Genomic DNA, 22,712 nt, shown 5'->3' with positions numbered 1-22,712 from the left:
CATGCTGAAATTTGCCAAGCATCTTTGAAAAGTTTGCAAGCATCACTCTGAAGCTAATTTCAATGGAAGCTAATCTCATTTAATTGTACAGTAGTGCTATGTATTTACAGAATCAAAAATGTTGCTCGTATTATTTCCTAAAACAGAGGCCAAAAGAAGAGAAAACATTTAATGGGATGTTTGTATTTCATGTTTATTTCAGTAGTTTAGTGAGGCAAGTAAAATGCATTGTGTGGCACCATTTCGGTGAATTAATTGCTATCAAGCCCTAATTGGTTAGGTTGACTTTGTGTTAAAGTTCTGTTTAGATGCAGTAAATGGAAACAATATTTTTATTCTAACTTCTGTTCAGCCTATTTGCTCTATCACTGCTACTAAGTGGTTAATATTGTTCCAATGACTAATTTAGAAACAATGGAAATTAGTGCCAAATTTGTCAATCTGTAGGAAATTTGTTAGACAGGTAAAATGTTTATTATACCTTTGTTACCTTTACAAAAACGTCCGTAAATGATGCATCAGCTGTAAAATTTTAAATTGTTTCGCCAGGAAACAAACATGCTTTGCCTGTCTGAAATGTCAGGCCACACTCGTGACCTCTCAAAGTGCACTGGTCTTTCCCGTCATGTCTACATTAGGTGAAGCGGCATTTAGACCCTTTCCCTTCCCCAAAGCATTAGTTGGAGCATCTTGTACAAATACAGATTTTTACCAGCTGGTTGCAACACCTGACCTAGAGTGGGATTTAGCTCAGCTCTAGCTGACACAACGGTCTTTCTCCATTGTAGACAGGAGCCCACACAAATGAGCCTTCTCACTGCATCCTATGTGCAAATTACCCCCAACTCCATGTTCCCAGCAGCAGGGATATGTACATCAGGAATCTGAGTGCACTGGTACAGCTGTGGTGGTGAGGCAGTAGGCTATCTGTAGGAATCTGAATGTAGCAAAATGGCTCTGTCAAACCCACTGTTGCTGTGCGGAGATACTAAACCATTACAAGGACCAGTGAAGCCAACAGTTACTCCACGCAATCAATGACTCTGCCGTCAATTTCTCCCTTAGTGTAGATACACCCCTGGAGCTCTAACAAATTGGAAACGCAGTAACTTTTAAAGTGAGTGTGCCTTGGAAGTGGGGCTGTCCTTCCAGGCACAAATGAGTAGGTGCCAATTGAGGGTTTCCATATTTAGCTGGCTGAACAGAAACCCAGAAACATTTGCCCTTATTGCAACTCATCAGTGCACTGCAGCTGTCCTCTACTCCAGAGAAAGAGGCTAGTTGTTCTGTGAAATCTGTTAGTGAAGTTATGGACAGTTCGCCTTTGAGTGGATCTCACTGAATTTATGATTCATCTTTGAACTTTGAACTTTGTGGGTAATGTTAAACATAAGGGCTCCTGCTTTTTGATTGATTTTATTTTTCAATAGATTGTTTTACAGCACAGAGCTCTCTGTCCTGAGCTAAAAATTACCCATATGCAATGAGTAAAACCCTAGCACACTACCTCTGAGTCAGCTGTTTCTTCTCGATTAATATACCAGCACTGATACCACCGGTACACATAAGGTTTCACTTATAAATGCCATTTTGGGAGATCTCTGACTTGGCTATGAATGTTTGGTCTAGACCAAGACTTGGGGTTCAAGGTTTCAGCTCAGGAGTGCCTTTAAAATCTCCTTTAAATGGCATACACGTACAATGGAAACAAAAATAAAGGGAGTTCAAAAAAGAGCAAGAGAAGTGAAAAGAGATGGAGAAACAGAATTAGCATAAAAGGGATGATTAACAGAATCCTCACTGGCACTTAAGGGGTATCCACACTAGGAGAAAGGGTTTGCTAACAAGTAGTAACAAGTAACCCCCTTTTTTATTCCTAGCGCAGACAAGGCCTTGGGCACGCTTGGCATTTTTATCTGTATAACTTATCTAAGTAATAATTAAAGAAGACCAGACCTTGACTGAGGCTGAAATTAGGGAAGTCAATGGCAAAATTCCCAATGACATCAATGGAACCAGGCTTTCACCCTAAGGAGGGAGCAGTATTAGTTAGATTGGTACTTGCAGCCAGTGGGAGGGGACAGGGAAGCATTTAACTAGGACCAATGGGGTACAAGTAAGAAAAAGGAATTTGGGCTGCATATGAGGAAAAGTTTTTTTCTGACTGTGAGAATATTCAGCTTGTGAAATACTCCTCAGGCAGAAATACAGGAAACCCCATTATTTGGGTCATTTAAAAAAAAAAGTCAAAGGACTCAGTGAATCAAACATTTAATTTAAAAAATCTTCCCAACTGTTCCATCCATTCCCAAATCTGTCAGTAATCTCAGGTGAACATTGATTCATACTGGAGGTTTAGAACCATTGCTGTAAAGTTACCAATCACTAAAGCCTTGTCCTCTTTCATTCCCCTTTTTTTCCCCAGTGTCCTCTCACATAGCCTCTTCCTTCCTCTGTTTCTTTCATGACCCCATATGCTCCTCACTCTCTTAATCCCTCCTCCTGAAGATGTAATCTCTCCCCCCCACCCTCCCAACTTTCTGTTTTAACACTTGTCTCAGAGATCCTGAATGTCTCCAAAGGGGAACTCTGCAGTGTCTCGTGATGGGTTTATGCTCCCTCCCAGTGTTCTTCATGCAACTCCATTGTGCAGCCTGGAGGTTCTATACCTCCTTCCATTGTTTCCTTATTTTGATGTGATGCTGCTGCGTCTTTGGCCAGCTGCAGCAAATAAATATTTTAAAAGGGAAAAAGAAAGAACTAGGCATCCAGAAGAATGCAAAAAATTACAGGCTGATTCTCATTCATACTAAGGCCACCGTACACCACCCTTGGCAGTGTAAAGGGTACGCTGCCAAAGTGGTGTAATGTGGCCTGGACGCAAATGAGAATTAAGCCCCATGTTTTTAAATGTAAAGGGGGAGTAGAGTAATGTCACTGATTCTTATGCCATTCTATACTGGCACAAGCCTCTAAGTAGATGCAGTCCTTGTGCTGATATAGTTTATTTCATTTGGAGAACTGTATAAACTATACTAGCAAAGCACTTTTATTGGTGTAAGCTGCATTTACACTAGGAGGGTTTGCCAATATAGCTTTACCAGCAAACTCCTTCTAATGTAGACAAGGCTTTAGTGTAAACAAGAAACAGGCCTTCCATCGTTAAGATTTTTTTCATTCTTATAACTAGAAAAGTTTCAAAATCAAACTTTGCTAGATGATCATTCCACAGTGTAGTCAGAGTTCAAAGCCAGAAGGAACCACTAGGTCATCTAATGTGACCTCTTCTATAATACAGGCTGCCAGTAACTATTATCTGAGTTTTACAGATGGGGAAACTAAGGCACAGAAACGTACCTAAGCTCACACAACTGTTCAGCAGCAGAGCCAGGGACAGAACATCTACTGCAGTGCTTAATTGGTAATGAAGGAGGTGCTGGGGCTCAAGCAATTAGGTGCTGGGGCTCAAGCAATTTTTTTTTTACTTTCATAAGTGACACAGCAAGCCTAGAGGTGCTGGGGCTCAGTCCTGGCACGTCCCGGCACAAATTAAGCACTAGTTTCATGACTCCTATGCTAGCCCCTTGTCTAGTGGACCACACTGATCCTTAAATTTAACATTCCTCCCCCCCATTCTTTTTTTTTTCTTTCCAGTATTGGCTGGAAACAATATCTAATAAAAATGTATCTTATGTGACAATTGTCCGTGCCATAGACTTCAGGCCCAATACTAACGAGGGCAGTCAAACACAGTACATACGTGTTTAGCAAAATGTAAAAATACATCTGTGCCTTCTCACCAGTCATGTTTCCTTAGGGTCCTGAGAACCAATTGGCTTAGGACTCAAAGATGAGGGAAATGCGATTCCCTCGTTAAAGCAAATGAATTAGTTTAATCGATCAGAGGAGAGAACTGAAGATGAGTTTGCCCTTGTTAAATGGTTACTGTACAGGCTAGGCCCTGCATACTAATCAGGAGTGTGCATTGTAAATCCCCTCCTGACAAGCTTGTCCTCATGTGCGACCGTTTTCAGATGTTCACATTTCAGCAGTTTTAAAGTACAAAGGCAAAGACAGCCAGGAAGTACTTCCTGAAGAGGCCAGAGCAACAGAACCCTGCAGCCGCCTGATTGGTCCACACCAACTGTTTAATCCAGGAAGTTGGCCCAGGGAGCTGTCTGAGCAACAATGCAGATTCTGGCTTGCTATGGCTCAAACCTTGTTTTTCACTCTGCCTTGATCCTGACTCCTGCCTTTGACCCTAGGCTGGCTTGACCTTGATACCCGTCTCCTGACTCTGCTTGGTGACTACTTCTGAGTCCTGTATTCAATCCTGCCCCAACAGACATTACTGGTCCAGTTGCCTACACCCTGGCCATTACAGGCAGCTACAACTCAACTGAGAGTCTGGGCTAAAGTGTTCAATGGTTCTTTAATCTTGAAAAAACAACAATCTATTTGATTGTGCTGTGACAGGTTCCTCGGGCGTGCCATCTGGAACTGGGGTACCACTCAGCCCCCAACCCACCAGCCTGGGCTCCCTCTCACACTGTACTGTCTGACAAGCTGCAAAGCCCTCCAGCCTGCACTTTCACAAGCATTCACACCCAGCTGAAGTTACATGCAGGCTGTCTAACCACCAGCTTCCCAGCCTGGGACCCCAGTGCAGTTCCGTCCTGCCCTGGTCAAATCTTGCCAGTATATGGGTTTAATACCCGACCGCCTATCCCTGAATGTGAAGAGAACAATGCACGCTTGTGGTAACCAAGCAGAGATTTTCCCCAAGCACTCCAGTCAGAGCTCACTGGTTTAGATTAAAGCAAAAACAAGTTTAACAACTAAAAAAAGATAGATTATAAGGGATAGCAAATAGATCAAAGCAGATTATCTAGTAAATAAACAAAAATGCAAACTAAGCTTAATATACTCAATAGATTGTATATGAATTAGTCGATTCTCACCCTGAGAAATGATACAAGCAGGCTGTAGATTCTTAAGGGACAAGCTGCATTTGCTTTACAGCTTGGACTCCCCAGGTGTTTCATACACAGGCTAGAAATCCCTTTAGCCTGGGTCCAGCACTTTCCCCCAGTTCAGTCTCTGTTCTTCAGGTGTTTCCAGGAGTCTTATTGTGTGTGGAATGAAGAGCCTCTAATGATGTCACTCCCTGCTTTTAGCATAGGGAAGGAACTCTTTTTTTCAAAACTTGGTTCCCAGAGCAGTTTGTGGAAAAATACTGACAGCCCTAGATGGAGTCCAGCATCTTGTGGCCTGGTCACACATTTGTAGAGTCATAGCAGCCATCACTCAGAGGCTGTCTGTAGCATTCTCAGGAAGGCTCACGAGGTGGGAGATAAGCCTCTCCTAAGACCTATTGTTCTTTCTAATGGCCCGTTGCCCTGAACAGGCCCTTCCCCACCTATTATTTAGACCAAAAGCACCTTGTCTAGTGGGCGTTACCCAGGTGTAACTACATTTGAAGTACAGATACATAGTCAATGTTCAAAACTTCAGATACAAAAATGATGCCAATATACAAATGGGATAAGCATATTCAGCAAATCATAACCTTTTCAATGGCACCTCACATGACTTATCTTGTACAAAATGTATCATAATTATGCCATAATCCTATCATCATCATATCACTGGGAAGAATATGGGGTGCAGTGTCACATGTGAATTAGGCTGAATTCCATCGAGCTGGATGAACTCTTGCAGTGGAAGATTTTGTACATAGCTGGATTCAAGCAAGGGCTTCACAAACTTCCCTAAAGGGCCTGAGCCGGTAGGACTGTTTGCAGGGTAAGATCCTGCTCAACAGGTAGTTGTCAGAACAGGGACCAGTGATTAAAGTGGGTGCAAAGAGCCTGCCTTATCTTGCTTGATAGTATCAGCTGGGACATAGGAATCCTCAATGTCACAATCTAGATTTAGGGTTGGATTATGACCTCATTCCTCCATTGGAATCACACAGTTTTGGGAGCAGGGGTAAAGTACCCTCCCAATGCTCCCACCCTCCCACATCCCTCGCAAATAAGTGGGCATGGTGGGAGTGAGCAGTAGGCACAGGTCATGCCTCCTCCCCCACAATGCACGGGCCAGCAGAGCTAGAAGGATGCAGGGGGAGGGGAGTATTATTTTACAATGGGCTGATTTGTCATGCTTCTTCCTACCAGTGGAAAAGGGGTGCTCTGGAGGAATTGCATCTCAGTGGTGTGCCTCTGCAGCACAATGCATTCCTTCTGTTCTTCCTGGGGCAGCGCATCTACACGATGCCCTATAATTAGGGGACTGATCCTAGAATATGTATGCGGGGGAGTGCTCAGGTGGGGTTTCAAAAGCACTTGGCATTGGAGTAGTTGGTAAAACTTAAATGGGAGCAGAGTTAGGTCAAAGCGGCGCACTTGTGAGAACCTCACCTTTCCTGTATAAGATTGAAGGTACCAGCAGTATTTGTGATTCGTGTTTTAACACTAATGGGAAATACAGATAGCCCAGCTCTGAGAGAGTGAGCTCACCCCTGCAACAAACAAGAGGAGAATGACCACCCTGGCAGAGTTGTCTTAGACCAGAGCAATAAAAATAATTACCCTAAAACTGGGGAATAGCACACACTGCGTTTTGTATCTCATTTCACACACGCAAAGAATGTGCTCTGGGTGCAGTATTGGAAGCCCCAGGGAGTGCACAGCTCATCAGTCAATGTTCAGTGAATGACGGGCCCTGCTGGGGAAACTGGAGACAGACCTGAATGGCAGAAATTATTAGCAGGGGTAAGAGAATTTCTCTCGCCTTGTTTAGAACTTACTTGGTAATCATGAGTTCTAGACTGGAACTCTGAATCTTAGTGGTGGGAATTCTGTTTTGTTCCGGCAGATTTCAAGTTCTGGGCTGTTAATATATAGTTTTTGTTTTATTCTAAATTTCTTTAATTGCCCTTGATAATGTTAGGAGCATGGCAAGAATAATTTTCAAATAAGAAGTAGAAAGAATTGCAAAGCATAGCACAGGCTTCCATTTAGCTCAAATACACTTGTAAAAATTAAATTTACCTTCAAAAAATAACAGTTTAAATGAAGTGGAATCTTTTTTTGAAAAGGTTTTGCAAAATACAACATTTTAACTGATACACCAAAAAGTTCTAGAGTCTTCACAAGAACACAAAGATGGCTGGTCTCTCCCATCCTTAGCTGTCAGTATGAAGACTGAGGCCTAAGCTGTTTTTGAGCCTCATACCAGGGAAGAATTTAGGTGGAATAATTGGGAAGTAGAAAGTTCACAGCTCACTGGTGAATGGGATAAGGGATGATGGCCCCTGGTGCAGGGGTTAAAGGTAGAATAGACAATACACGTCTCATTTTAAAGATAGAGAGGACCCTGATTGTGTTTGAGTCTCATACTGCTGAGGCATGTGTGATGCAATAATAGAAATTACAGATGGCATAAATCGGAAGGGCAGAGTGCACCTCGGCAGCATAGTTATATCTTTTGCAGCTATCCCTGCCTGATGCTTACATGGCACATGCAGAGTACAATATAGATATCTGCACTTTTTGTATATTTTTCTATATAATTGTTTATAAAACATTTGGTAACTTTCACTGATATGACTTGTTTACTGTTTATTTCAACATCTTAAGAGTTACCAAAAGTACATTTAACTTGATATTTAAATTAGATTTACTCAGGCAACTATTCTAGGTTTCAAAAGTACAGCTGGATTAAATGCTTCTTAATGTAATAGCTATATAGCCTCAGAGGGGTAGCGGTGTTAATCTGTATCCTTAAAAACTAACAGATTTATTTGAGCATAAGCTTTCGAAAGCTTATGCTCAAATAAATCTGTTAGTCTTTAAGGTGCCACCAGACTCCTTGTTGTTTTTGTGGCTATATAATAGATATTGCATGTTACATTGCAACTGTTTAACCTCAAATGTATAAGAATGATTTGAGGGGAGCCCTCCTCCCATTATCTCTGGTGTCCCCTATAGCCTCAGAGAGGAAAGGTCACCTGTCCCCACCACACACACACAAAAAAGGGTCCCTCATGTACTTCTCGCTAATAACATTAAAACACAACACAGACATTCTGTCCACTTTCATCAAACCACATTTCAGGATTAACGTCAAAAGGGTTAAACAAATGCAGATGTGTTTGGTAATAGTTCAAAAGAGAAGAAAAATATACAGCTCTGATTTTAGGAAATAATGAATCCTACCTTATCTAAATCCCAGGCACTCGCTAATAGGAGCATCAGGTATGACTATTTAATTGTGTGATTGCTTTACAAAATGATAAGGGAGATTTTTAAATAGCTCACAGGAAAATAAACAAGATTCCCTCTCATAAGAAGGAAAGACCAGGACTCAGCCAAGGCACATATGAAAGGGACAGAGCTGAAGTTATTAAGCAGGGAAGGAAATCAGTCGAGCACTGGCTCCTGAGGTGGTATTGAGAGCACAGATTATCTTCACGTGAAATTCCTGGGCCCCATCTTACTAAAAAATCCCAAATGAAACTTCATGTAAAACAAAGTTTAGTGTAAAAATGTGGTTTTAGTATTAATAATTGACAATGTAAAAATGACACCTCCTTATTCAGCAAAGCTCTCTCTGTTTTTTCAGATTTATATTTGCTCACTTTAGGGACATATGGGGTGAAATTCTGACCTCGCTGAAATCAATGGCAAATTCCCACTCACTCCAGTATAGGGACGATTTCACATGATATCTTTTACCTCTGTTGCTACTGCAGAGCCAACATCGCCACGAGGAAGGCAGCTGGATTCCATTCTTGTTCACACATCACCAACAGAATTATTAAGCAAGTTCAAATTGTAGAGTCAGATCTTGCCCTCATTGGTATCTTTGCAGCCACCCCACAGAATCTTCTTTACTGGTGATGGGAAGGAAAGAGCCTAGCTTAATTTTCAGATCCTAAGTTGAATTTTCAGTTCTGACAGCTAGAAAAAAAGCATCTCTTTACTTATAAAAAGAGCAAATTTTCTCTGTCAGTCACTGAAAGTCAATAAACATGAAACCACATATTGCTGTTTTTAGTCACTTTTCAGAGTGGAAACACTCTTTAAAACCAACAGTCACACATGTCTGCTTTTCCCATTGATTTCAATGCACAATTCTCCCCAACCTACTCAGCCTCACTTCCTGCCTCTTGGCAGGGAACTAGCTCCATCCATGGAGTTAGAAGAAAGTCATCTATAACCATATAAATATGAACATTGAAAATAAATTATTTTTTAAATAACATCTGTTGTGCTTGAACTTACACCCCACCCACCCATAGTGTTTTCTGGAAAAATCCTGGAATTTTCCTTTAAAGTTTTGCTGGACTTTTAATAAAATAATTTATACAGAATATTGTTATAAGCAACACACACTTCAGCAGTGCTCCAGAAAGTATATTTTACTGCTTAACATACTGGATTTGGGGGGGAAGGGGGAAGGCAAATCAGCTGATTTTCTGCTTTTATTTGTTCTTCTCTTTTCCTGATCATTTCTGCCCTGGTATGTAGACATATCTAATTTCTAAATTTTAAGAACTCCCACAGCATATGGTTCATAGGGTCACATTTACAGTGTTCACTATAACATTTAATCAGCACTTGACAGACTTTGAAAGTTACTCCATTGTTTAAAAGTAAAAGTAAAATAGAATAAGTTTGCTTTTGAATCTACTGCTGTAATATTCAACTTTGGGAGTGGAATGGTACGTTCTGAGTGACAGCAACCACCAAAAGAAAAAAAAGGAAAAAAATCCCCAGAAAGTGGTTCTTCAACATTGCCTTTTTTCCCACAGCCCTGTGGAGCCCCCAACCTTGTCTGCAGAAACTGAAAGAGAGAGGGGTGGGATTAATGTGTAATTAAAGGGAATTTGGAAGGTTGAGATGTTGCGGAATGTTAGATCAGTAGCTGGAACAGCATGTGGTGTTCTTTAGGCAGGCTTCATTGAATCCATACAAAAAAAGAAAGAGGGGCTGCTTGCCCGTCTGCTCATTTATCAAACAGCTAGGCTGAACTTTCACAGCTCCACAAAAGTGTTTTACTGTTTGCTGAAGTTTTGCTCTAGAAATTAAAGCTGAACAGCCTAGTGAGTGTGAACATACGTAGCATTTTTGACATAAGCCAAAGTGTGTGCAAGGTTCTGAGAAACAAACACAAATTGATTATCTATTGCACAAGGAAAACCATTTGTAGATTTGGCAAGAAATGTGTGAAGAATAAGCTAAATATGTGATACTGTAATAATCTTTATAAAACACCTTTGATCCAAATGCCCTTTCCAGAGCTTTTGATCATCAGTCAGGGTTAGACAGTGATTGCTGATACCAATTGTGGTAAAATACAACTTTATGAAAAAGTCCATATTATTTAATTCATCTTTAATTGACATTTTCTTCTGTATGAACAGCTCCTTTTATCTTTGTCTTCAGTTAATTTTACATGGCTTTCATCGAGTATGAGAAAAATTCAGCAATAATCTAGGGTGGAAAATAGAACGCCTAGGAATAAAATAAAGGAAGAAAGTCCTCCTCCATACCAATCTGCAAGGCCTACTGCTTTCTTTCTTGTTTTGGCAGTTCTGCTGAAAGAGTTTTCATCATGCCTCATGTGCTACTGCAGACTGGGCTCATTCCTGTGGGGGGTTCCACTCGCTTGGACCTCAGTAGGAGTTGGGCAGACCCATACAAAGGGGCTCTGCGCTGGTGCAGGGACTAGACTGCATGAAGGAGTCAGTAGTTATTGAAGGCACGATCTACTGTTTGAATTAATAATGGTCTGAGTCCTAAATGTTGCTAGCACTGAAGATGTGGTGTTGGTTTACCAGTCTTCTTCATTGTCGATTGAGCATAAATCAGTGTTCAAATTCTTTGCTTTATCCTGTTTGTGAAGTGCACTGTTATTCTCCATCCAGAGTGTAGATTAAGCCTGCATTAACTCTGCCCTACCCCTGTAAACACAACTGTGAACCCCATCTAGCAGAATTGTGGCCTCTGTCAAACAGCAACATCTTTCCAAGGAATCCTCTGATAGCAGTGCAAGTATTTTAATAACAGGAGTGTGAGGGCCCCGAAAGAATTACTGCATTCTAAGAAAGATTCTGCTTCCAGAGCCATCAAGATGAGATACTGCCCACATATTAATATTTCATAACCAAGTTACCTAAATTGTAAAGTCTCAGGCTTATTTGACCAGACACGGAGCAAATTTTCTAATAATTAATGTCTTATTCTGGTAACACGAAGCTCCTGATCCTGCAAACACATATATGAGCAACTTTAATAGTACACCCAATTTTGGGTGAAACTCTCATTAAGCTTAAGGGAAGAACTGTGCCCTTAAAGTTTATGAATCACGTTTCACTCTGGTATAAATTCAGAGCAATTTCATTTAAGTGAATGGAGTTGTTCTGAATTTCATTTGTTATTTTGCCTCATTCAGTAAAGGGATTAAATTAATACATCGTTTTTTAGAAAAAGCTAATTTGGTCAGATTTCTCCTGTCACACTTTACATGTACGTGCAGTGGTGCCCACAGCTCGGTTTGCTACACATGGTGCATACCATTGGCAGGAGTGCCAATGTGGGGAGTGGGGTACGGCTGCCCAGAGAGAAGGGAAAATAGGCAGTTTGCCCGGCGCCCACACATGGTAGTGTGACCCAGCATGCAGGGTTGCACTGCCACTCAGAGAGGCCGTGGGTCCAAACTTATCATGCTGGAGGGTCGCAGGGCCCCATTTCAGTGAGTGGTGTTGCGACCTGGCACCAGGCCAAACCTGAGTGGTGCTGTGATCCTGGGCACCAAGTTGCAACAAACTGGAATGGGGAACTGGGCCTACATGCCGTTGCAGAGTGAGTGCGATTGTGCACACTAGGTGACAAATTTCTCGTGGTTCCCCTGTGTACGTTCAATCCAATTTCTCTTCCTTTTCCTCATGCTACCCAAAACAGGCTATATTAAAAATACAGTATTGGCATATGTGATTTTTTTGGATTTGTTAACATGTCACTGTATTTATTTGCAGATAATAAGACAACAATTTCCACAGTTAACAACGAGAAGACTCGGAACCAGAGGCCAGTCAAAGTGAGCATCGTATAGTATTATCTCACATTCTCACCCAGGGCCAAATTTTGCCATGGTTTCCTGTCAGTGAAGATAGGGGCATGACACCAGGGATGAATTTCTCCCTGTAGCATTTTAGAACCAAATTTTGCCTGAAGATTCTACTGTGGCATTCCCATTGACTTCTATTTCTGTTGCCTTGGAAGCCATTACCAAGTAATATTTTCTCTTAGTGGTGTAGTAACTACAGTCCTTTATAAATAGTCTTAAAGAGCATCTTTTACTTATTTCACCATTCTGTGCTAACTCTCTGAAACTTTGTAGAGTTATAATATCATTTATGTTTCATATACATTTTATACAGCACCTTTCTTGCCAAAAGGTTCCAGAGCACTTCATACACTATTTGAGATCTTCACACCCACCACTGAAATGCAACCATTTCTGGGGTGCAATGTGGCAGTTATTCAATAGCATACAGTTTAGGGCATAAATGGCAGAACACTATATCAGAAAGAGATTCTAGAGGGAATTTAGGTAGAAAGAATCCAATTGCCCAAACTGGAAATTGGCCAGGAACCTGGAGTTAATACCCTCTGCTCTTGTGAGAAGATGAGATCTTTAATAACCATAAGTGGTCAGGTTTTGAGTTTTCTGTCTCATACAAAAGATGAAATTTCCAGAGTAAAGTGCATCCTAACATCACAGGAATTGGGTCTATACTGATTCAGGAAGAAGAGTGAATGCAACATCACTCCCTGCAACACCTAGGTTTTCCTTGGAGGTCCACATATTGGCCAGATCTGACCCTTAATTTGTAAAATATAAAATGAGAGCCCTAACTAGTATGGCTGCAAACATTTGTTCGTAAAACTTTTCATTCCCACAGAAAGCCTACAAGCACAATGTTACTAATCAATAAGAAAAACACATAAAATGATAATTAAACCTATATATTCACATATATTAAGGATAGAAACCAACATGAAAGATATTCAATCAAATACCATTTTAAAATCTGATTTCACTTCCTTCTAATAAATCGTTCCATGGTGATGTGTCTCTAGCAGGTTCTCTTCGCTGAGATCAAAACTAACTGTACAACAACCCACCACTGTCTCCCTGAGGCAACTTTTATGAGAATTTCCTGTGTTTTGTAACCGAACTCTTTTTCCAGAGTGATAACCCCCAGACAGTTTCAAAATTGAGCTCTCATCCCAAAGACCAATGTGTTTCTGCCCAGCTACCATAATGGTTAATAACCCAAAATATTATTGACATGAAATTGATGGGCTAGTCCAGCTGCACATTAGCAAAAAATTGTAGGCCAGGAGGGCTCGAGATAGCCAGGTTTAGAAATGGACATGATTTCGGCACTGGTTCAGCAAAGGCAGTATGTATGAAGATGTGACAGTTTGGTTTTGGGTAGCATACCATGCAACTGTACGCTATCTCACACTGATGTCAACTGCATCGTCATTTGGTTAATTGCTTTTCAGCTGAAAGGAAAGGTTGAGTGCTACCATGTTCGTCAATAATATTAATTGCCTCTAGAGGATGGTACTTCTGTCATTTGAGTGCTGGAACTAGCAATTCACTTGTGCTATAATGGGGACACCCAAACCTGACCCATTTGAGGAATATGGCTTCCTGGCAGTTTACCAGGAGCCCCAGTTCCATGCTTAATTTGCGTAAACAGAAATATATAGCAATTACACAATCACACTCCTGTTTAATGCACAGGTATGGGCATATTTTCACATTTAAAATTGGTCGTAGCCACGGTCCTGCTGTAGAACTTTGTGGGCAGCATTTGGCCACAATACTGCCTTTCAGAGGGAACACCTTCAGGAACAGCATCCAGTTGAACAGGCCAACTCATTACATAGTTATGTGGGTGCATTTCCAGGTAGACGTGGTTATTTTAATATTTACCGGATCCATTCTTGGTGATGTGGGAGTGTCAGTACGATATCCCGTGGCCATGTGTCACCTCACTGGATTGTCCAGTAAGATTCCCAGGCTGTTCAGACTTGGCCTGGGTTATTGCTAACATCTGACCTTAACCATCTTTCTAAACAAGGAAAGGCAGGCAAAACAAACAACAAAATAATCCGAGCAATCTACAAGGTTTTAGGCAGTCAGCAGAGAAACAAATGCAGGGCCACGTAGGGAGTTCATGATTGCCACTGTGCTGGATGTCTTGGCCCCCTCAAAATTTCACAGCACAGGAGGGGTGGAATTCAACTCTTTCAGGTCTACATCTCTTTTAGCTGTTAGCAGTGTAAGGCTCACAGCACCCAGATGAGTAGTTCTGATCTTATCCAATTAAAGGTAAAGATATGTATGCACACAATACAGTCCATCACAATAAACACACTCTTTGCCATATGCAGTACTGCTCTGAGTTCTATTTTTATTTTCAAAAATATCCAATCACATTCAAATTAAATGTTATATAGAGAAATTACTAAGAACTAAAAGATAACATCTGTCTCCCTCTCAACAACTGGGCAGACAAATTGCTGCCAATATCATTTCACTCCACTACCCACCTATTGCCAAAGGGAACTCCAGATGTACCAGTGGTTAAGATTATCTAGCTTCACACTGTTCTGTCTTCAGTCTTTTTATAGAAAAAAGTAACATTAGGAAGTTCAGAGCTACAATGTCACTATGCTTCTGGTCATCAGCTGAACAGCTTTCTTCTTTGCAACAGGGTTTATTGCCTCTAAGAACGCAGCTGTGTTCTATCTCGCTGAGCTTAAAAACATTTTCACAACAGGTGAGCCATGAGAAGGCAGCTATACATAAAAGCTGATTTCTTTCTGCATGGTACCATAGCTTGAAACTCTTCAATTGTAAGAACATGGGGTTACTTTTCCCAATGGAAACTACATGGTGTGCAGGGAATTTTATTTCTTTCACTGAAGGAGTACTGCAGGTACTCAGCCCATGAAAGGAAAAGTCATTCCACTCTGCTCTAAAAATGTTTGTGTATGGTTGGCCTTTTATTCTCTTAAAGCTCAAACTTTCATATGCTGGCCATTGGCTTAACTCTTTTCCATGGTAACTGATAGGAAAAGTTAGAAAAGAATGTTTGCAGAGGACACTTAGGAGTTTTTGTCCTTTGGAGCAATAATCCTAATAAGCTAATTTTGAATATTGCCATTTCTTTGATTTTGAGGCTATTGGGGAAACAAACCCTGTTTTGTAATGTACTGCTAAGTGAAATATGCGAGGACTGAAATAATACAGAATAAAATACTATCAAATTCTCCATACTTTTGTTCAGGTTTTGATTTTGAAACGGGTATAGCTGAGATCAAATTGAGCTTCTGTGAGTTGCTGAATTTCTTAGAGGGAAAGGCCTCTCATATGATGCAACCTACAATTTCCCAGGAACTCACCAATTAAACTGACTGTGCTAGATGGTGATCCCTTACTCATGGTGAATTGTATGTACCCCGCAAATAGTCCTAATGGAGTCAATGAGGTTAGCTTTGGAGTAAAGCGCTACCCAGCGTGAGTAAAAGAATCAGAATCTAGCCCTAAAGGAACAATTTAGTGATAGAACACAGGGGGTGTGGAGTCAAAGGTGGCTTTAATCCATTTTTGTGCTCTCCTGATCCTGGGGCCCTGCCTAGGTTATGGCAGCCTGCAGTGCCCCTCCTGTCCCTCCTGTCTTCAGTCCCACCTCTGGCATGCCCCCCTCATCAGGGACTGCCAGGAGGCTCTCAGAAGGCAGCTTTATGAAGGTGCTTTTAGAGCCCTTTTAGGTTGCTCTACAGCCCTTTTATGCAGCATAAGAGCCATTGAGAGGATCTGACTTATGATCAAACAAATGGAGCACATCAGTGTGTACAGCAGATGGCAGCTGAGCAGGAATGCAAGACTGACATCTTAAATGGGGAACAGGGTTAGGACTAGAGCTGGTTGGGAAATTTCTCGTGCAAGTTTAATCAGAAAATGCTGATTTGTCAGACCCAAACTATGGTTCAGAAATGTCTCCGGTTCGACGACCTTTGGTTAAGTCCCAAGCAGAGTTCTGGTGGATCCTTGCCTGGTTTCCTGGCAGGCTGCTGGCGAACATGTGTTTCCAGGGTTTGGCTCTGGGGCAGCCTCACTGTGTGGATTGCTCTGGGGGATCCCAGCTGACTCCCAGGACTTCCTGTGGGTGGAGCCGCCCCAGGAGCACAGACCCTGGGAGGCCTGGGCGCTGCTGAATGAAGTTGACGTGATTCTTGTCAGTTTACCTGCTGCTTATAGAAGCCACACATGGTGTTTCCAAAACCATTTCCCTCCCCCCCCAGAATTTTCAGTTCACACAGGAAACTTTGAACAATTTGGTTTCAGTCTGCATCAGAATGAAGTCAGATTTCTAACTGTCAAATTTCCCTTGAACCAGAAATCCTGAATTTCAGCCAGCTGTAGTTAGGACTAGTCTGGTAGTCTGCTGTCCTGAGTGGAATCTGGGGTTTGTCCTAAGCCCTTAAAGGGAACTAGGGAATGGAGAGTGGGGTTTTCAAAAGTGCTGAAGTGGTGTAGAAGCATAAATGCCATTGCAAGCCAATTGGACTTGTGCTCAGAAGTCACTTTGGGGCTTTTGAAAATCCCACTGAGTCTAATGTTTTCAAGTGAGTCTCTTTTGGTTGACCAGTGGAGCATCACTGATGGGCTCCCAGAGGAGCCACACCCCAGAAGGTGTCTGTGACAGTAGGCCTATGAGAGGACATGAAGATGCCAGACAACTCTCTCTAGCAAAAACAAAGAAGTGAATGAATGTTTCAAGAGAAGGATATTTTTGTGACATTGTCTATTTTCATAATCATCACAATGAGGTACTGATGGCTGGGTTGCTGTGGTCAAGGTTAGGCAAGTTGATGGAAAGAATCATATTGTCCATCCTGCTTTGATGCAGGGGTTGGACTGAATAATGAGTGGTCCCATTATCATCTATGATAATGCCAAGCTGTAGCACAAATTTACAGTGATAGGGCTGATTCAGTTTGGCAGTGATGTAAGAACAGTGTTAAGCCTGCTCTGTTTTCCCTGTGTATTGTAGCACAGGTGGTGTTATCCTGTCATGTAACAGCCCTCATTGGTCTCAGCCTAATGAGGATAGCCATCCAAGTTGCCATCAACTTTATCCAGGAATTTACATTCCTGGGATTTGCCAATTTGTGCCATGCTTTTTTTTGTTTTTGTTTGTTTCTCTGTGAAATTTTGTTTCTTCTGAAGTTTTCCAATCAGCTCTGTTTGTGATAAAGACTTTTGCTCCCCAGGATCCAACCAGCACTCAGCGGCCTGAGAATCAGGGAGCTGGAAATATAGCAGAGGGACTAGTCCTGTTGGTCTGGCGCTCTGTCTCTGCTCATAGCTAAGTAAAGTGATCAGCTGCAGAACTCTAGCGCAAGTGCTTAGACAACAAGTACCTTTAAGCTACAGCTGAGGGTTTTAAGAAAGCACAAACAAAAAGTTGCAATCCCTTAGTTCCCTGCCCTACCACAAAACCAGCTTTACGCTTCCTGATTAGACCTATTTTTACCAGCAGGCTTGATATTTGGAAATTTGATACATTACAATGTCATTCTGCCATTAAATCGGTGCTTGTGCACCAAATGTACCCAGGCACACATCTGTTTTGCAAGAGAAACCACCAGCAATTGCATATTTCCTCTCCTCCCACCCTTTTTTTTGTATGCTGTATGAATAGGTTGATTATAAAATGTGTATCTTCATGTATCAGGTACCATTACTATGGCATTGCAGTGAAAGAGAGCTCTCAGTATTATGACGTGATGTATTCTAAGAAAGGAGCAGCCTGGGTCAATGAAACAGGAAAAAAAGAAGTAACCAAACAGACAGTGGCGTATTCACCACGATCCAAACTTGGAACGTTACTGCCAGAGTTTCCAAATGTCAAAGATCTAAATCTGCCAGCCAGTCTGCCAGAGGAGAAGGTAATGGCTTTTGAAATATTTCTTTGGCTTGCCTTGCTTTTTTCCTGTTGATGAAAGGTTGATCTAAACTACAAGGATCTTAAAAAACAGTGAGTTTAATAATGCCTTGGCTTTATTTACGAGGGACTTAATTGCTCCATGTGCTAGGGGCACGTATTTTTCTCTCACTTAAATGTCTGACAAAAAATCTACTGTAGCTTTTTTTTCCCCTTCAACATTTCTGAGTTCAATGTAAACTCATTCTGTAGACGCAGTGTATACAGTAAGAAAGGGTTAGCAACGGGTATCCGTTTATGTCACCAATTGTAATATTCTAGGCCTCTGTTTCTGTAATTGACTATACTATCTACAAAGTCTGAACTCCCTTGTTTGCAAGCTGAAAGAAATCTATTATAACACTTTCCTGAGGAAATAGTGTATTTACTACATTTCTCCTTCCTGCAGGCTGGAAAGTGAAAGAAATCTTATATGTGCATATGGCAAAATGTCTTGACCCTTGATTGATCTACTTTGCAGACACTATTAATGTGTTTAGTAAATATGTAAACGGAACAAAATTAATAGGGTTCTATATATCCTAATTAAGGGCTATGTTCTTCCTGTTGAGCTCATCAAGGTTTTTTTGCTCATTTTATACTTGCAGAATCTCCATCAAGGAATCCTCTGTAGGTCTCAACAAGGAGAATTTAGCTTTAAGACTTGCATTGTTCCTAATAGTTATCTAATTGAACTCATCACTTCAGCTGATTTTAGTATTTTTTGAAATTATATATGGAGGGAAACCTCCATGTTCCTTTTGTACTGTGTATTTTGATAGTCATTTTTAAAGCAGACTTTTTTAAATTTGATTTGATTTTTTTTAAGTAAAATGATCTTTCATGTGTCTTTCCTTTTCTTTCTCAGGTTTCTACCTTTATTATGATGTACAGAACTCACTGTCAGAGGATACTAGACACTGTAATAAGAGCCAACTTTGATGAGGTATGGTGAGAAAGAAAAGAGCTGTAGTTTAATAACATTTAATGTATCCAGGACTTCTGGAGCATATTTTGAATGTGATATTTCAAATTATAGATTATCTGGTACATGTTTGTAAATAATGGAGGATATTTACATTAGTGTATATATGGTGATTTATGCCTGGGGGAAGGGATAGCTCAGTGGTTTGAGCATTGGCCTGCTAAACCCAGGATTGTGAGTTCAATCCCTTGAGGGGACCATTTAGGGAACTAGGGTAAAAATCTGTCTGGAGGTTGGTCCTGCTTTGAGCAGGGGGGGTTGGACTAGATGACCTTCTGAGGTCCTTTCCAACACTGATATTCTATGATAACTCTTATTTATACCATCACATAAATTAGAGAAAAAAATCTACTAAATTATCTAGTCTACCCCTCCTCCAATGCAGGTTTGGCCCCTACAGTATACTCTTTAAGTGCTGGCCAGTCCAATTTTGTGTGATTCAAGAAATGAGTCTTCCATCACTTTCCTAGGGAGATCTTTATACAGTAACATATCAATCTTCGGGAATTTTTCTCGATGGTCAGTATAAATTTACCATTACCCAGTTCCAGCCTTGTGCTGCTAGTAACACTTACCATCGATTGCTTGGATATCTGTTAGGAATGGGCACATATTCTGGATACAAGAGTCAGACTGATTCATTGCAGCCAGTTTGAGGCATCACATAGGTTTGCCTGGCTTCAGTATATAAACTACCCCCACAAATTTGCAACCTATTTTTCTTAGTCCGAGAACTTTCTGGTCATGCACTTACATAGCCTTTGTTATAGTTCAAGAAGTTCAAACTCCCAAAATTGCTGATGTGTAAAGTAATTTGCAATTGCATATGGAGAAAGTATTTAGTTAAGGAAAATAAGTCTGACTACAGAGAGACTGGGATTTGCGAAGGAACCTAAAGGGAGTCAAGACACCCAACTCCTGTTGAAAGTCAATGGGAGCTGGGCAACTATTCGGGTCGGCCCCTTTGAACATCCCAGCCAGAGTGTGGGCAGAATTCCCTAAACCTGTCTTTCATGCTACATTATTCCCCACACATTCCCAGTTTCAAGCTGAGGCTCTTTAAATGATTACATCCAGCCTAGATGTTTTAATTTAGTCAAGCAAAATAGGAATGCTCTCCCATTTTAATATTTTCCATTGGTAGCTTCCCTGTTAACAATCGCCCATCTTCAAATAGGGATCAAGGCGGTTTCTTAATGAGAGTAAAACCGACACACAGCTTATATAAGGCAAATACTCCCTGTTCTAGTCCCATTGACTTCAGTGGCACTGAATAAGCATATATATAGGAGAATTTGCAGGTTCAGCTCCACAATAGTTCCTTAGTCAAATATCTTGTTGGGAAATTGGATAGTTTTTCAGCACCTCTGATGGCTATACATTTTACAGGCCTGATTCTCAACTGCTTTGCACTTTGTGTAGTCATTTACATCAGTTCAAATTGGGTCTAAAATGCTATCAGATTGGAATACTAATGTTTTGATTGCTCTAAAACTCATCAAATATTTTTCCATGGAAAATGGCTTTTTTTCCTAAATGAAAATTTTCACAGAAAATTTCTGTTTTGGCTGAAATTCCCACCTACCTTTTTATTTATTAATCTGAAAATAGATTTCCCCTCCTTCCCTATTTCTCTCCTTCCCCACCCCTTTCCCTCTCTAGTGGAAACATTTTCAGTTTCAATTTTTTCAAAAAACCCAGAAAATGTCTTTCAAAAAGCCAAACATGTTTTGTTCCTTCCAAAAATGTCCATGGAAAATACTTCCCATATTTTGACCAGCTCTAGCCTCCTTCCAGCATTCACTTTGCACATGTATAAATGGCTATGCAAGGTGCAAGCTGTGGAAAATCAGGCTGTATATGTGGAAGTCAAGGTGCTGCACTCATTGTGCCTGCTGGTGGAGAATAAAAATTGCGTGGCATGCATGGAACCCTTGCAGTCTGCAAAAGCAAAAGCTTTCCTTAAACTGATCTCCCCACTGGTAATGCCCATTTATCCTCCTGTGCATTTATTTTATGATGTACCATGTTTATCTAAGTTACAGCATAAGCCTGTCCAGGTAGGGACTCTGTCATGTGAGTTTTGTGCAGCACTATGTACAACTATGGTGACATATCAGTAATATGGAATTAGATCATTTAAGAAAAAAATCATATTTGCCATGTATAATTTGTGTGTGTGTAATTCTAGGTTCAAAGTTTTCTTCTGCACTTTTGGCAAGGGATGCCGCCTCACATGCTTCCTGTATTGGGTTCTTCCACTGTAGTAAATATAGTTGGGGTTTGTGATTCAATATTGTACAAAGCTATTTCTGGAGTTTTGATGCCAACAGTACTGCAAGCATTACCTGACAGGTTAGTATGTTCTGCAGTATTGACAGTTTTTGTTTGAATTGTTTTTCTTAATTGTATGGATTTGTTTTCACTATTGGTGCAGTTCTTAAAAAGCATAATTTCCCTACATATTTCTTATTTCTTGAATCCAGGTCAGAATCAATTTAAATGAGTTTAAAGATAGATAGAAATGTCTCATAGCATATAAATGGTGAGACTGCAGCTGGCATGTGAACGAGTGCCGACCAGAAATCTATAGGTAGTGGAATGCTTCGTTATGCTTCCTTTGAAAACTTTCAGAGAGGCTGCTCAGTCACTTCTCCAGGACTGAGAGCTCAATATTCCAAGTTATGGCTCCAAGAGTAGTTAGTACGGTCAACCTGCATATGCACAAATGCATACACAACTGCAGAAATCCAAAGCATTGGTCTCTGTCACAGGCTCTGACCCACATTGTTCTTCCACTTACTAGGAATAGAATGCGTGTGGGGGCCGGGTGTAAGGCTGAGCTCTGAGAGAACATGGATGCGTTTAAATACTATAGTGGGCATGATAGAATTGTGTCCATTTGGGGGTCACTTTCTTCACATGGTCCAGAACCAGGGCCCACACAGCCTGTCTCTACAGGAAAGATACATAGAATTCCACAGTAGTTTGAGAGCTAAATTCTCCTTTCTGATCTGCATGTCAGATCTTGTCTGTTCTCTTCCTACATGTAATTCATTTGTGTCCATGGAGTTTTGCTTACATAGAGAAAGCAGGGTTAGGGTCATCAATTAACTGCAGTTTTATTCAACCAGTGTATGTAGCTTCTTTTTCTCTTTGTGAATTATCTGAAAACAGACTTAGATTTTTATGAATTTGTTCAATAGTCAAAATTATTTGACAAAATTCAGCAGAAGATTTGCTAACAATTTGTTGAGACTATTGCTTTGAGTGTTCACTCTTTGCACCGCACGTTTGGTCACCTACATTTTATTGTAGCTCTAATTACAGCAAACGTTTTCTGGCTTTTGTTCTACTTAAACTAGAGTGCAGTGTTCAGATTGTATGGTTTCTTAAGTAGATGCAAAGTATCTGTCTGCAACCAGGAACAGGGTACAAGCGTGGATTTCTTTGGTAAATCTTGCAAGTTTTTGCAGACTTCAGCTCCTCCCCCCTACCTCCCCAATCTATTTCATCGGAAGGATTAAATTGCATAGCAGCCCTTTTTTCAAGCTGCTTAGTTCTTTCAGAGCAAATAAGGAGAGACTTGAGTGTGAATATGGACTTTTGTAATGCATATAAAGGGCCAGATTGTGGCTGTTA

At 40.9% G+C, this 22,712-nt stretch overlaps 1 protein-coding gene across 1 annotated transcript in view; it reads left to right on the top strand.

The window, feature by feature from the left end:
• RFX4 (regulatory factor X4) overlaps window positions 1-22,712 on the top strand; it is a 103,097-nt gene that overhangs the window by 24,169 nt on the left and 56,216 nt on the right. Inside the window, exons 5-8 of the mRNA XM_044980652.1 lie at window positions 12,047-12,108; window positions 17,837-18,050; window positions 18,954-19,031; window positions 21,262-21,425. Of these exons, the coding sequence (XP_044836587.1) occupies window positions 12,047-12,108; window positions 17,837-18,050; window positions 18,954-19,031; window positions 21,262-21,425 (518 nt within the window). The remainder of the gene's footprint in view (window positions 1-12,046; window positions 12,109-17,836; window positions 18,051-18,953; window positions 19,032-21,261; window positions 21,426-22,712) is intronic.

Source organism: Mauremys mutica, chromosome 1, assembly GCF_020497125.1.
Source record: "Mauremys mutica isolate MM-2020 ecotype Southern chromosome 1, ASM2049712v1, whole genome shotgun sequence".
In the NCBI taxonomy this organism is placed as follows: domain Eukaryota; kingdom Metazoa; phylum Chordata; order Testudines; family Geoemydidae; genus Mauremys; species Mauremys mutica.
Note: the sequence above shows the minus strand (reverse complement) of the source record. Positions and strands in the feature narration are given on the sequence as shown.